Here is a 17,116-nt window from a genome sequence, read left to right as displayed (position 1 = left end):
ATTTCTAACCTCTTAACTTGATCTTTGAAAATTACCAGTGAACAATAATTTTGATGATTAAAACAAAAAAATGAACAAGTTTTAGAGACTGTATTGTTATGGAGGAAAACACAAGTTGACAGCGTGTAATATGTGGTTTAAATTTTTCTCTCTCCAAAGACATCTATTCTATCACAGCCAAGATCCTCACAGTTCTTCACTTTCATTCTCATCTACAAAGCCACAATTCTTCAGTTGAGGGTGAATGAGTTTAATCAGTTCTAATACAACTAATGTGTTGATGCTGGTCATTCAACATGGTATCATGCAAAGTACTATGTGAGATTGACAAGAGAAATGAATATTGAATAGGAAAATACATTACTTTATTGCTCTCCTCTTTCACTCTTCCTCCAGCTACCCAGGCCTCCTCTTACTCACCAGCTATAATCCCTCCTCAAGATCTTTGCATTTATAGTTCTTTCTGCCTAGAATGAATTTCCACCAAATACCCCTTGGCTAGCTAGCTCTCTTTATTCTCTCTGTGAAATCTTCCCCAATCACTCTCTCGAATAATCAACGTCTTTTTCCCAAGATGATTTTTTCTAAGTATTTATCACTGCCTAATTTACCGAACATTTATGTAATTACCTTGCTTAATGTCTGCCTTCCCACTAGAATATAATCTCTTATAAGGGCAGAGAATTTTGTGTTTTGTTCACTGCTCTACTTTGACAAGAGAAAGGAATGGGGGGGGGGGTGAGTTTGATAGGGCCAAAGACACAAAGAAAAGAAGGAAGGGGAGAGGGAGGAAAGGCAAAGGAGAATCTTAAACTCTTAAAAATGGATAAGAAAACTGCATAATATGACTTTGAGGGAAAATAAAACTTCCTTGGATTTCTCAGTGCTCCTGCAAAAAGCCTCCTGTGACACAGAAATGTATACAATATAAATACAGAGAATGTTTGCTTTCACTTTCCCCAGAAACACTGTACTTTTCACATTCCATGAAAATTAAATTAGTAGCTGTTTTCTAGCGGATTTATGTGATCTGAAAGGGTAATACAATTTATTTCCCCAAGAGGGCCAAATGGCAGCCCAACCAAGGCCCTGCATTAAGCCGCAAGGTACAAGAAAGACTTGACCACTATCCCTAAATGCCAAAAGGGACAAATCCCAACATTTTGCCACATTTCTGGGCTTTAAAAGTTGGAGACTCGTAGGCCCTTGAAAATATGTATTTACACTTCAAAAGGTTAGGGTGAGATACCAGGAACATTTCCATTCAGTCTCAAAGGAGTAAAATTTTTGTTTTTCCCCTCACTCTTGTTGGGAGGGAAAGGAGATGGCTCTCTCTGTGCTATTTATAAATGAACAAAATGCATTGCTCTCCATTCTTCGTTTATGGGATGTAACTTGCCACCCACTTTGAAAGACTTTTATCAGCTCTCATTGTTTTGCTGCTAGTCTAGACGTTAAGGACCAATTCTTTATTTTTATTCTGGCTATTGATCTGGTTATAAGTATCAATAAAAAACTATTTTCCTTGACTCAATGTCTTGTGTTTCTACAAAATTCATACGTATAAGTACATAATTCTGCAAGTGAGGTAACATCTCAGAGCCTTCACAGTTCTTGACAAAACAAAGAATGGTAATATTAAATGTTGATGAGGGACAAAGAAATTCTTCTGATCAAATAATACACGCATTTCACACAGCTCTCCAGATAGACACAAATTGCAGAGAGACTAGATGACACATACATTATTACAAGGCCTAGTGTGTACAACTGCAGAAATGCTCTCAGGATCCATGACAAAGCACAGTTTCAACCGTGAAAGAAAAAGAGATAATTTACACCTCAACAAAAATTCTAAGTTTAAGAAAATGATTGGACTCATGAGAGAATAAATACTTTCCTTTTCAAAGTAGGGGTATAACAGCCTATTAGGTAATTACTTTGATTTTAAATGTCTGTAATACCAATTTCCATGATAGCTCATAATGGTTCAAAGAATAAGGAAATGCAGCTGAAGTCTGTCATTATGTATTTACACAGTCAAAAAAAAAAAGAAAAAAGAGTCCTACAGCTTGATTTCACAAAACCTAATTCATGTGAGTTCGTATTTTTTAAAAATCTTTTTTTTTTTTGTGGTACACGGGCCTCTCACTGTTGTGGCCTCTCCCGTTGCGGAGAACAGGCTCCGGACGCGCAAGCTCAGCGGCCATGGCTCACTGGCCCAGCCTCTCCGTGGCATGTGGGATCTTCCCGGGCCGGGGCACGAACCTACATCCCCTGCATTGGCAGGTGGACTCTCAACCACTGCGCCACCAGGGAAGCCCTAAGAATCTTTTTTAAACAGTCCTTTGAGAGGGACTGGAAGCAAGAAGAGCACTGGGATTTCTCAATTTAAAAGCTATTACTTCAAGAGTCTATAGGGAAGGCTGCTTCAGAAACATCTTCCTGCATTTGTCAATTTGTTTTCTTTCTTACTTTCCAAACTAAGCACTTGAAAATGAGGAAAAAGAAATAAAATATCATGAAGCCCACCTGTCTACAGAACACATGTTTATGTCGGTCATCACACTCATGATCTATTGCAGTAATAAATCAAAAGAAACACACCAGTTGTGTAATTTATTACAGCAGTATATCAGCAGGGTGAGGCCTCCAGGAGCTGAGTTACAGACATGAACCTTGCATTGTTGCTTTTATTCACTTCCTCTATTTAAGTTTGATATAAGAAGACAGAGTAGGAGGACCTGAAGTCAGAATTGAAAGCTTCTTTCGCATAATTTTCTAAATGGCTTTAGACGGATAAATCAAGGTAACATTATTACTTTTCCTATGACTTGTTTTTCTATGGTAATTATTGATAATTAAGTCTGTCTTCCTTTCATTCAATGAACATTTATTGAGCTAGATAAAAATTACTTCATTCACTACATCTGTCTCATCATAAAGCTGGGCCTGTTTGACAACACAGGAGCATTTGTAGTCAAATTCTGTTCTGCACTGAAACCACGCAGGAACCTGTGGGGCTCCTGGATACAAAGCCTTTCCGTGCCCCCCGTTTCTTGCTTGTAGGAAATGGGCTTCATTCAGCCTCCATGACCTTCCCTGAGTTCCAAAGGGCAGGTTCAAACAGCTGCTAATCAGGGAAGGGAGGGAATGCAGAAACGAGGGAGGAGCATTTAAGAAACAATAGTGCAGCCTTGGCAGGGTCCTGGTGCTCAGGGAATATACAGAACAATATCTTTGACTTTTTCTGCAGAACTAAGACGCCACCCAAGCGGAGGATGGCAAGTTTAGGCTGAGCACAAGACTCCTGGAGCACCGCCCTGCTACCTCACCACCAACCAATCAGAAGAAAGTCACATACTCTGCAGCCCCCACCCCAAATTTTGCCTATAAAAACTTCTCCCCGAAAACCATCAGAGAGTTCGGGGTTTTTGAGCATGAGCCACTCGTTCTCCTTGCTTGGCCCTGCAATAAACCATACTGTGCTCCAAACTCTGAACTTTTGGTTTGTTTGGCCTCACTGTGCACCAAGCACACGGACTTTGTTCAGTAACACCATTTCTCCACGGCTACCCCTTACCTTCCTCCTGTCCCATACTGATGCTGCTATTTCCCCTTCTAGAAACTTCAGGATTTAAAAATTTTTAATATATTTAGAGTAACTCTGCCACATAATGTTTGAGGATTGCCTCACTACTTGTACTGTACGTTACAGATATCTATAGTTCAATATAAAATTGTGTAGATAATAACATTTACACCTTTGCTACTAAAAGCATGGAAACTTCTAAGGAATATATAATCTCTGGCTCCAAACCAGACCTACTAAATTAGAATCTGCATTTTAACAAGATTATCAATTGATTTGAATGAATATTAAAGTTTGAGAAGCATTTATTTGTTAAGTAACACATTCCCCCAATCTTAGGTTTGTATATCTTCTAGTCTAAGAACAGGATCAGTGCATTTAAAACACACTAAAAAAATGCTAATGCTTTCCTAATGACAAAACTGTTCAGAAAAAAGGTAGCAAATATGCAAGGCCATTCATTTTTGGAACGATCATGGACTTGTAAGATGATACACTGCAGATGAAAGAACTTGGACCCTTGTGTCTTATGAACATGGTTTAATTTCTGACCTCAAATTGGCTAACTTTTCAGGGCTTCAACTACTTCACTGGCAAAACTGAAATAATAATAGCTGCTTTGGTCATAATTATGTCAAATGAAGACTAAAACAATTAGGCATCCACTAAATGGTAGCTATTATTAAAAACCCTTTATGAAACAACTGAAACACACAAGAGTACTGTTTATACAAATTTAAAATTTTCAAGGGTCAGAATAAAGCCTTTGTGACAGTCCCTTGTCCTGAATGAGCACTCCTTGTTAGGACAATGTTTCCCAGTCTTTAGTCACTTGAATGCTATTGTAGTAAACATGCCTTACTTAACACATCGGGATACTCTCAGCCACAGCTGGCTGTAGAATTCATGACCACTTTTTGTTTCTTCCTTTCTTTCTTTTTTTGGTTATAGTTAATGTGATAAACAACTTCACATGGGCACAGTGCTCTCACTTCATGCCTGTGCCTAGAGGCTCTGACCACTCCCCAGGATGGTGGGAAATTAATAACCCATGGGTCAAATCTCTGACCAAGAGAAAAGGGCCAGCAGATATATTTATCTCCTTTCCTTGACACTACTTGCCAATGGACTATACTAAAGTGCAATAGATTATATGGTCTCTCTGAAGATGGTCTCAGGAGATGAAGAAGTCCATTGCACTTGATACTAAGAAGTAGCCAGCTCTGTAGCACACCTCTTCATAAATGTTCTTCCTCCTTCTCAGCCCATTCTTTTCTTCCCTCACTACTACTCCCTGGGATTGCATGTCTAATAAGGAATCAAAATATAAACTCTTGCTTCAGGCTCTGTTTTTTTACAAATCTGAACGGAGAAAAATGTTTTCACATTTTTTTTTCCCGTATCTGAATACAACTTCTACTATCATTTATCTTGAACTGTTCATTAAATTGACTCATTATATAAAGGGAAATTCAGTATCGGTTAAAAGAAATAGAATGCAAATCTCAAAATATCTACAAAGAAATGGAAACAATGCTATCAAATTACAATTAAATACCATTACCCACCAAAGTTTAGTCTGAATTCTCTCCCCTGCCCTTTCTGTCTCTGTCTCTCTCTCCCTCTCTCTCTCAGTAACAGCAACACAGGGGTGTTAAATATATATAGCAACACACTTAATTTTTCTTCCAAAGTCAGAGGATTGCAAAAACACTAAGAATAGAATGGTTTTTCACACTATGTCATTAACTTTAAATTGACAATGTTTCTGTGTATCACCCAATAACAATGATAAGAGTTCCATATTTGGGGAAAAATGTGCTAGGCACTGTGAAGACCAAAATTGGGAAAATTCCTATGCCAACTCTCCTAGAAATTCAGAATCAGGAAAGCGAGATCCAAACTAGGATTTTAAATATATAGATATAGATATACAGATATAGATATTCTCATTTAGCATATATTCAATTACACATTGAGTAAACTCTCCTTTATGTTTCTAATAGCTTATTATGGTAAATCCCAATTTTGATTACACATGAAAATCAACTGGAAACTAAAATTAAAACCCATGCCTCTTCCAGGAATTCTGATTTAATTGTCCTGGGGTGGAGCGTGGGGGAGGGCTCAGCTACTGTATTACACAAAAGGTCCCCAGGAGATTCTACTGTACATTTGGTATTAAGAAATTGTTCTGCTTTTTCTAGCATATCATTGACAAACTAAGAAATGTATGCTCTTTTCTCTTGCCCAAGGCAGTGTTATTCTGGGGTGTTTATTTTTTATTCAACTAACAAGCCCTGTAATGTTCCTTCCATTCAGCAGCCCCAGAGGTAGAAGGCCGGGTCAGCTGAATAGTCTCAGTTTTCCAAAATGGCCAGTAGAACCACATGAAGTGATTTGCCCTTCCTTCCTCACTTGTGCTCAGCTCCTGTGCCTAATTCTGGAGAAAAACACCTGGATACTTTGGCCCTCAATGTCTGGAATTACCATCTTAGCAGGATAAACTATTGACTATACAAATTTGCAGCTGCTACATTAGTGGTCATAGGATTCTGTTTGAATCCTGGTGGAAATACTAGCCTAAGATTCTGAAGTATTGCTTGTTATTAACAGTTCCCCCTTTCGTATGAATAATTTAGTCTTACTTCCAAGATATACCTTTAGTTAACATTATTTACATTTCCCCTCCATTTTTCTTTATTATTTCTTGATCTTTAATAATTATACAATAACTCAGCTCCTGTATCTTACTAACTTCATTTAGTTTTAAATATTAGCTTGTCTTTTTAGTAATTGAACAACTTAATTGAAAATTATTAAATGTATTTTACATGTTGATGGCCAGCCATATTTCTTTTGATGATTTGTTCATATCTGCCAGTAGAAATTATTTAGCATTTTAATTTTCATTAGCTTTTATATATTCTCAAAGGTTCTCATGTAAATAAAAGATCTCATTACAATAATCTTTTACATCTTAGGGCTACAGCAAACATCTATTTTTCTGGCTAAACAATTTTGTCCCCTTACACTAAATCAAAGTACTGTATAACTTAATAAGTTGCCCTAATGTCTTGGCTGCTGGGAAGCTCAGGAATAAATTTACTCTTTTGTTATTTATTTACAGTCATATTATACCTGAGCTTTTATTGTAAACTACTTTAAATCATTTTTTAAATAGTTGAAATAATAATTAGTTAATTGGTTTTAATCAGTTTGCTGGCATTCTAAATGTTTTCAAGAGCCAAACACAGAAAGAAAATTCAAGATATTGTCTCAAGCTTAAATAAATTCATGTTGACTTACATGCACGTAAAACTAATAAGAAACACATTAAAATCAGCTAAAGGACAATTCAAAAGTTTAATCAGGAATTCAGAGAAGAGAAAAATTCATGTAAGTTATTCAGAATTTCCTGAATTTAAATATAAAAATTTTTAATCTCTTACTCTTCCCATATCTACTAATTTATTTCACCAAAGAAAATATGTTTTAAACTTTTTAATTTGCTTATCCTTCTGTTCAGTTTGCAAAGAAAAATAATCTGGAAGCATTATGCTCATTTATACATATAGATATAGAATAGGTAGATATAGATATGGATAGATACACACACGTGTGTGTGTGCAGGATGGCTTTCCTTAGCTATCTGTTCTTTTCATCTTTGTATTTAAATTTCTACAATGAGGCAGGTGGGACAGGTGGCTACTTTTGAAAATTCTGTCTAATGCCTAACAAATTGAAATCTTCCAAGAAATATTAAATCAATCCATCAGTATCAGCATCACATGCTGAGGGAACACCTGTTATTTTCTGGGTGAATACACTAGTTGCCCTGGATACTGACCATTATTCTCCTCCAGGAACACATCTCTATGGAGAGAGTCCAGCTTCAGTAACACTTTAATTTGCACGACTAACCAAGCTGAACCATCACTGAAATGTATGTGGATTTAAATCAAAGGGATTGTGGTAAAACTAAACACCATTAACCCTACTGCAATAACATTCTTACCTTACAAAATAGGAATATCAGTTGTACAGCTTTCAGAAAATTACTCTGGATGGCTGAGGCCTTCGAAATAGATAAGTTTTGATTTTTGTCTATTTTTTTAAGTAGTTTACTTTTTCATTTTATTCAGGGAAACATTTTTATAATTTTTCTTTCAGTTTATTCATCCATTTACTCATTGCTTCAGCAAATATTTGCTGAATACAGCAATGTACCAGACTTTGGGCTACTTGCTTTTGGAGAGACAAAGATGAAAAACAAATTTTACTCTTCAGATGGTAATAATCCTATAGAAGAGGCAATGAGGTAATTTATGATTTAGTCTAATTGATATAATTCATGCTCATATAAATTTATATGTGTGTAGTGAATATCGTTATACAATTTTTAATTTAGTTTATTTTTTAATTTTCATTATTCAAGGGGAGTTTTATAAGATTTAATATTTGTCGACTATTGTCAGGTAACAGGTTGCACATAATAAAAGCTAATTCTTCAAAATATCCTCTGTGAGGCATAAACTATTAGTCCTATTTTACAGAAGAAACTAAGGCACAAAAAGGTTAAGAAAATGCCCCACGATTATTAAATATGTCAAGGATGCAAGTTTCAAATACATGTCTGTTTCTACAATCTAACCTTGTTAATTTCTGCCACATCATACTGCTTCTTGAAAGGGAGTATGTTCTCTTTTGTTATTAAAACTGTTAAAATTTAACTGTTTGTTAAAATAAACAGTATGTGGCATCATTTATTATGCATATTAATGTGTGAAAAGATATATCCAAAGACTGATCTAGTTGAGTTCCACAAAACCAATGGTAGAGTCATAAAAAGTTAAATTTGGAAGAAAATTTTGAACCTAGCTCAATATGTAGAGCCTGAGATTCAAAAAGATACACTTAATTGCTAAAGATCATACATCTCTTTATAACCAGAGCCAGGAATTAAAACAATTTAATTTAACACCAATTTCACATGTTTTCCCCCTCCCTTCTTATTCTCACTCAGGCACCTGTATTTGGCAATGTCATAATCACCATATGTACTTTATTGTATTCACTCGGTGAAAATGTGTACACATCATAGAGTTAAAGATGATAAAATTTAGACAACACAATTCATCATCTTTATTTCCACAACCTTTGTTTCTCTCACATGGAGGACCAGTGTTTCAATGTCTTTGGATTCCAGTAAATCATGTCACATCATGTGTGATTTAATAAATCTTACCTCAATTAGATCTACTGTCAATACACAGACAAACATTTTGCTGTTTTAGAGACTTGTAGAACATAGCTTATATCTTTAAAAATATTTTATAAAACAATAAATATGAGGCATATCCGTTTTTCTATTTGAATTTCTAAAAATCTATAAGCACACTGACTTCCGCTTCTGGGAAGATGGAGTAGACATATTTTCTGGATTCCTCTCACTAAGTACACCTAAAAAACCTGGAAATTATATATAAAACAAATATAAGAAGACTGAAAGGTGGAGAGGAGAAAGCAGCCCAGCTATGGACCTTGGGACTAAGGAACAACACGGTGGTGAGTTCCAGGGGTTTTATTTTTGCTTCATATATCCCAGACTTGGAACTGAATAAGCTGGCAACCCAGAAATGCCAAAATGCTAAATGCACAGAAAAGAACAGAAGCCTGCTCTCTGAAGCCAAAAGACCAGGCAAGATTCTAATTAGTAAGGTAGAAAATTTTAGACGGTAACTGCTCTACTCTAGACAAATACCACATTAAAAAACAAAACAAACAAACAAAAAAAAACTGTGACCCATCCACACCCACACCAACAAAGGCCAAGTTGGGAGACTGGACTTCCACCCACACCTGGCAGTAATGCCGGACCCACCCCCTCCCCACTGGAGTGGTGTCAGAAGAAGCACAGAGGAGAATCTGGATTTCCATGTCATCCGGTGGTAATAAGGTCACCTCCACAGTGGTGACAGTGGACACCCAGTGGGGAGCTGGAACTCACATCCCCATCCAGAAGTAGAGAAGTCCCAATTCTGCCTCAGGTGTCAACAGAGGCTAGGTGAGGGACCTAGGCTTCCTCCTCCACCTGACGGTAACAAGGCAAGAGCTCTTACTTTCCTCTGCCAGAGTGGTGTCAGAGAAAGCCAGTTAAGACAAAAGGCTTCAATAAGATTCAGAACTTCATACAGTAAAACAACAATGTCCAGGTTCACTGGGTGACAGTGTGTTAATTTGTTCAATCTATGTTTTTCACTTCATAAATACTGAATCTCCCATGAAATAGGTATATTTCATGTCATCATTTTTAATTGATTCATAGAATTATATTGTCTTATTCTTTCCTTTATTACATTTCTATTTATTCATTTATTATCCTTAAAGATTAGAAAGTTATTAAGATTATTTAAATATTAGGAAGTTGTTAAGTTCAGATTGTAATCTGAATAACTATTAATATCCAAGGACACTTGAAATGTATCGAAGATAATACTGGTTATAATAATCTGAATATTGAATGGTGCCTCTTGAATTCAAAGATACATCAAAGGCAATAAAACACCTGAGTTTTCAGCAGCCCTACAGGATTTGGTAGTCAATGGACTCATTTGTAATATACCTGACTGCATGCCTGTTATACAGCAGACAATGGATACAGTCAGTTCCTTATATTCCATTGGCTCATCTGTTAGAATTCAAGTTCACAGAATGCTTCCACTAACAAACAGACACTCTTCCTTCTTGGCTATGGTCCATCTAGCTGTTGACAGGCCCAGCATCCCATGTGGTTGAGGCATTAGAGACAGAGTAGAAAGATCACTTGCTGTCAGGAGACTTTCCTTCATATTTCATTTAAAACAATTTTCCATCTTAGTGATGTACAATGGAGGCAGTCACATTCCATGAAAACTGAGGGATGGTTTCACTTCATTTTGTTTAGAATTTTATCAAGAACTCATTACCAATTTTGAAAATACATCACCCAGGGCAGCACTGCTCTCAGTACTTGAGTATCCAGTACAACACACCTGATATGAGTCTGCCTTCACAGCTGTCACATTCATGATGATTCTATGCATAAGTGAAAAGATCTTGATCACTTCCTCATGTTTTCTCTCTTATTTTTGTACATTTACATATTGGAATATGTCCTATTTTATTATAAATTACTTTATATTTATTTATTTATTTATACTTAGATATTAATTTGAGTTTTGAAAAGTTATCTACCTATATATAGATATAATACAAAATTTCATTTTCAATAGGAATGGGAACGTTATAGAACATTTTTAAAATAAAAAAATGGATATTGGGGGACTTCCCTGGTGGTCCAGTGTTTAATACTCCACACTTCTACTGCAGGGGGTGCGGGTTTGATCCCTGGTTGGGGAACTAAGATCCCCACCTGCCGCACAGCTCGGCCAAAAAATTAAAATTAAAAAATAAATAATAATAATAAAATAATAATAAACAAAATAAATAATAACAATAATATTGGCTCTAATAAAGAGTTGGGAATTATAACTGACATTAGATATTGGACACAGGAACATTAGAAATTAATGTAGCCTTTTGGGGCCTGAGTTTCCTAATTTGTGAAATAATACTGGATTTTTCCAGTTAATGGTGGAAAAATTTCCAGTTCACTTAACTTTTTAGTGACTACTTATGCTGACATTGATTTTTAAATCAAACATTTAAATTGTTAAATTAAAATGTTTTACATGTTTTATAAAGTTGAAACCACAGTGCCTTTTCTTTGGTGACAGGATATGGTTTTGAACAGACATTCAAACTTAACACGTCGTCAGAAAATTCACTTTTCTGGGCATCATAACTTATTCTATAAGTTTCAGAGTTCAGGCTCTCTAGGTTTCATAGCATAAATAAAACTATATTATCAAAAAGAGTAGATAGCCTAGACATTTACAGATTAGGTAGAAGATATAGATGGATGGATAGATAGATATATAATAGATAGAGAGAGAGACAGATGATAGATAGATCTATTTCTTGATTCATTTATGGAATGAAATAACTGATTCTATAAGGAGAAAGAAAATATTTGGTGCCATAAAAAATAGGACATCAAATATTCTTGTGTTTGATCTTACTTTTAATTGACTAATTAAAAAAAACTATTTTTCCTATTGTCAGTCAAAAGAGTTCATGTCATCAGAATGTGTTTATCTAGAAGACAGATTATCCTGTATCCTTCTCATTCTAAAGATAGGTCTTAGGACTTATTTTTTCTGCCTGGGAATACACTCTGAAAAAAAACCAAACCAAACCAAACCAAAAAAAAAAAAAAAAGAACTCTGGACAAAGTTTCTAAAAGAATGTCAAAAGTAAGAAACATCAGCAATTGCAATTTCTAGGAATATAAACAACATCTCTTCTGGAAGGGTTTGTGTCACTCAGGTAGCAGATGCCTTCCAAGAAATGATTAACACTTACAGGGTAACACCAGGGAGAAAGGCTATAATCATGCTGTCTTAGCCCCTGTCAACATCTGTTATTGTTTCATCTACTGGAACAACAGATATAGAACAGAAATAAAAATAAAACAGAATGAAATTATTATCTGTTTTTTTCCCTAATAACTAGATCACACAAAAGCATTCAATTGTATCTTGTTAGAGAATGCTTTCCTCAATAAAATTTATAGGTAGGACCACCATACAAGTTAATGTGTATTTAAAATTTAAAAAAGAACCAGCCAATTATTGTATATTTTTATCAATACAGGTCAGATTTAAACTGTGTGTACTTGTATTTTATTATGATCTCACTATAAGATGAAACAGAAAAATAAAATCTAACTCTGAGTTTGACAAAAGAAATTAAACCTATGAATGAATTTGTTTAGCTAAATATTATCACATAACTATAATAGAAAAGGTAAAATGTATTTTAAAAAACACATTTTTTTTCTGATTTCTCTTTTCATGTTTGAAAGGATCTCTTTCCTTAATCTACTGATTAGTAATGGGTTCTATAATATTCCTCTAATAAACTAAGTGACTGGTAAATAGTATATCAGTATTTTTCAAATCCCTACAAACACTTAAGCCCATGGCATACCATGTTAAAAAAAAAAAAAGATTTCCTGATAAGAACAAAGCTACATAACTGTGTTCCATTCTAAAGATTTATAATGTACATGAGCATTTAAAGGCTTTAAGATGTAATGCAGGAATTAAGCCTATCAGACTGTTTAAACCAGAGTTTAAAAACAGTGCTTGACCACAGTTTAATTCCTATGGAAATTCAAGAGAAGAAGGGCTCTTCAAACACACTTTGGGAGAGGAATAGCACTGTACTGACTTTGTAGGCTCAAAATGCCTAGATTTACAAGAATCTCTCCAAACTTTATCAATTAACTTAATAAATAGCTTGCTTTCTTTTCATTAAAGAAGGTGCTCTCTCAAATATTTCAGATTTTAATGTCTAGCTTCTTTCCAATCTGTCACCTCCCCTGGGGATATCTGATCTCTCTATATGCTCTATGATCATCTGTGTCATCCAAAGCTAGAAAATATACATCTATGCAAAGGAAATGTTTCTTTCTGAAATTTTTATTTCTCTGGCCACTCATTTATATTGCATTGTCTCAGTTCTTTTTGACTTTATAAATTAAACAATGTTTTACATCTCTTCTTATATTTCTTGGCATTTTAAGTCTTTCATAGACTATTTTAACCTTCTATATTTTTACTTCCTAAATGTCATTCTTTTTAACTCCATGATTATACCCCATCACACATTTCTGCAGTGCCTTGTACAGTGTATTCCAAAAATGTAAAAATGAAATTCATTATGTTGGTTACTTGATCTATTTTAAATATATATATGTATACATGCATGTGTATTATATGTATATATGTGTGTGTGTATATATATATATGTAATTGGATGGATATATATCAATTACATTAGTATTTTTGCCCAAGGGGAACCATATAGGAGTGAGGAACAGACATAGTAGGAAACACACGCACACATAAACAAAAGGGCCTGGTACAGAGAGATCGAATGAAGATTAGAACGAATGAACTGGTTACATGCAAGTTTTTCAGATAAGGAGCTCTTAGGTTCTGTGAGGATTTAAAAAGAAATCTGTTCCAAAAGGTATCCTTTGATTTCCAAGACTTCAACTCAAGTGGATAGGCACAAATCAAATTAATAATTGATATTGTTCACACTTTTGTACATGTAATTAAAAATATAAAACTGGGAAGTGAATGGATAGGGTATTAGACAAATTGGTCCACTTTTTCAACAGTTATCAGATAATAGAAGAGTTTTTAGAGTTTCTGAGACTTCTATAATATTATGCCATATCTCCAGAATATTTTTTTCAGAATAAGTAGTATTTCTTTCTTCCTCAGGAAATATCTTTTTTTAAAATCTTGAAACATAAGCCAGATTGCATATTTAACCTTTTCTAAAGATAATAGGAGATGACCTAGCTCCTCAGTTATACTCTCAGCCTCAAAATTCTATGCTTATATTAGTAATAGATTATATAAACAGCTGATTGTTCACGAAAACAGGCAATTTAAAGTGTAATAAGTATTCAGAAATTCACGTCAATTAAAAAATGGAATTCAGGGACAGATAACAAGTTCTAGTTGTAAAATCATGACTAAAATATAGGAAACAATGGATATCACAAAGAGTATATAAGTTGGTGGTAAATTCAAGGTACCCATGATCAACACTGGCAATAGAATCTGGAAAACCAGCAAAATAGTGAGATTCATGTAAGAACGTAATAAACATTGAAATATTTTCCCAATTTTTAGGCCCAACCAGAAATTTTGATGGTAAAGCCGATTTACTGGAGAAGAGGAAAAGGATTATGTAGTTCTAACTTTGAGACAAAATGGATCAATGTTGTATGGGGGAATACACCCGTATCCTTTAAAGTAATGTTCTCTACTCAACATTGTCATCTCTACAGGACAGAAATCTTTCTGTCCAGCTTTACTGGCATATAATTTACATATAACATTATGTAAGTTTAAAGTATAGAACATAATGATTTGATATATGTATATACTACAAAATGATTACCACAATAAGTTTAGTTAATATATCCATCACTTCACATAGTTACAATTTTTTTTTGGTGGTAAAAACTATAAAAATATACTCTCTTGGCCACTTCAAATGTACAATATAGCATTGTTAACTACAACCAGCCAGAAATTATCCTGGTTTAGACTAGGATGGGAAATGGAGAGCTGGAATCATAACTGTGCATATTTTTTTAATGTCAAAAGAAAGCCTTTGAATTATTTAGATCAGAGTTATCTGATTACTGGATCACCTTGAGTAGCTATAAGTATCATACATAACAGTAGACTGAGGAGGGAAAAGAAAACCATGTATATAAAAAATAAAGTGGACAAAATGTTGTTAGGAGGAGTTACAGAAGCATTTTCTGTATTAGGCCATAATACAAAATAATACCATATCCAGGATAATGATTTACCTATTTTTCAAAAGCATTACCCACTAAGTTCATTTAGGATTTCTTTGCTGTATTCTGAGACATATATTTTCACACTATATCCTCATAATAACCCTGAAATTTGCATGTCAGAAAACTAGAATTCATAAAGACTAAGTAATTTGCCTTAGGTCACATGGCCTTTAATTGAAAAGACAGACCAAGAATTTAGGCAAAGAATTCTTTGATCAGAGTTATTACCTTTAGCACAAACTGAACTTATCAGATCTTAGCTGATTATTTCAATTTTCCTTAAGCACTCAACTGTACTATATCACTGCTACTTGAAGTATCCACTCCACAATTAGATGAGGTGTCTATACTAGAATGTAAATCAATGCACTTGTTCCGTCTTCAAGAAACTCACACACACATACATGCACACACACACATACACATATCTATATATACACACATATATACATATAGGCAATATATGTATATGCAATATGCATATATATGTATATATACATTTAGTTAGTTGCCCTAAGATAAATATCTATGTTTCACTATATAATATAATGTGTGTATATATATATTTAATATTATATATGTATGTAAGTATAGATATATATATCTATATTAGATATAATATGTAGATATATACGTACAGGTATATACTCAATTGAATTAAACAGTGTGCTTAATGGTATAAATCAGGTGTTAGCAAATATGGCCTGCTGTTTGGTTGCCTGCTTCTGTAAATAAAGTTTTATTGAAATACTGCCACAGCTATTCATATGTATTCTCTATGTTGCTTTAATACCATAAGGCACTGTAGTTGTGATAGAGAAAATATGGCCCATGAAGATGGTCCTTCCAGAAGCTCAGTGGAAGAGCTAAGAGCCTCAGGATCATTTTGTCATTCAAGCATGCACTGGTGAAGAGGGGCTGGGGTAGATTCCTCCAGTGGTGTAACAAACCAGACCTTACCCTTCTGAACCCTGAGTTTTCCCAGTTGCCAAGGGCTACCGTCCTCATAAGATATGGTGAGGCACTGGACGTTCACCATTCTACAGGCCCTAAATATCTCCTGTAAATGTTCTCCAGGGGCAGCATAAAGACACTCCCGTTAACATTTTATTTGGAATTCAGAGAAAAGAGACAGAGAATGAGCCTGTGAAAGGAATTCCACTCTTCTCTCTTCAAAGCTTCTGAGGTTGCTTTGAGGACCCAAACACAGACAGAGGATCATTTCATTACTTTCCAATGTTCTTTTATCCTAGGGCAGCTAACCAATTTCATTTCACGTTTTAAAAAATTATAAATAACAATGAAGTTTACGCAAATCACTCTAACAATACCAATTCAATTCATAACTAGGAGAAAATCAGTTATTGTTTCTCCATAAGAGTTGGACTGTCTCCATGGTAGCAAATGCACTTAAGAAAGTTTTCAAAATTTTATCTGCTGTTTTGTTTTTCACTGAACAGATTATTCAGTTGTATTGGTTCGAACAATTAGCTATTTTGAAATCCCTTAATATGCATATTTTAGGCACTATAAAGCATGTATTTTCCAAATGTATCATTTTTCAAATCTATAATCAAGAAATTCTCAGTTAACTTACATGTCTCTGGGATCCATCATATTCACACCTTTCAATTTTTCCTAGGCTGCCATCTGAGAAATACAGCTTCTCTGCACGGTGGTCAATGGTGAGTCCATTTGGAGTGAGTATGTCTGTACTGACCACCACTTGAGCATTTTTCCCAATCAGAGTAGATCTCATGATACTTGGATGCTGCTCATTCCAGTTGGTCCAAAACATTAAACTAATTAAAATGAAAATTGTGATAATAGATTAAAATTTTCATTAACAGTAACAACATTAGTAGAAACATGGCAATGTCAAATTATTTAAAAAGAAGCAAAATTATTTATCTCATATTCTATGACCCTTGAGGAAGTTTTAGTAATAAGGGGAAATATGTATATTATAGTTGCATATATATTTTTCTCAGTTTCTTAAATGACCCGGAAAATATTTCTGAAAA

At 34.5% G+C, this 17,116-nt stretch overlaps 1 protein-coding gene across 1 annotated transcript in view; it reads right to left on the bottom strand.

The window, feature by feature from the left end:
• LRP1B (LDL receptor related protein 1B) overlaps positions 1-17,116 on the bottom strand; it is a 1,820,879-nt gene that overhangs the window by 310,517 nt on the left and 1,493,246 nt on the right. Inside the window, exon 43 of the mRNA XM_029226108.1 lies at positions 16,690-16,894. Coding sequence (XP_029081941.1) covers positions 16,690-16,894 — 205 coding nt within the window. The remainder of the gene's footprint in view (positions 1-16,689; positions 16,895-17,116) is intronic.

This window comes from Monodon monoceros, unplaced genomic scaffold (genome assembly GCF_005190385.1).
Source record: "Monodon monoceros isolate NGI ecotype Baffin Bay Population unplaced genomic scaffold, NGI_Narwhal_1 Super_Scaffold_16, whole genome shotgun sequence".
Classification (NCBI taxonomy): domain Eukaryota; kingdom Metazoa; phylum Chordata; class Mammalia; order Artiodactyla; family Monodontidae; genus Monodon; species Monodon monoceros.
The sequence above is the reverse complement of the archived record's forward strand: the minus strand, read 5'-3'. Positions and strand labels throughout refer to the sequence as shown.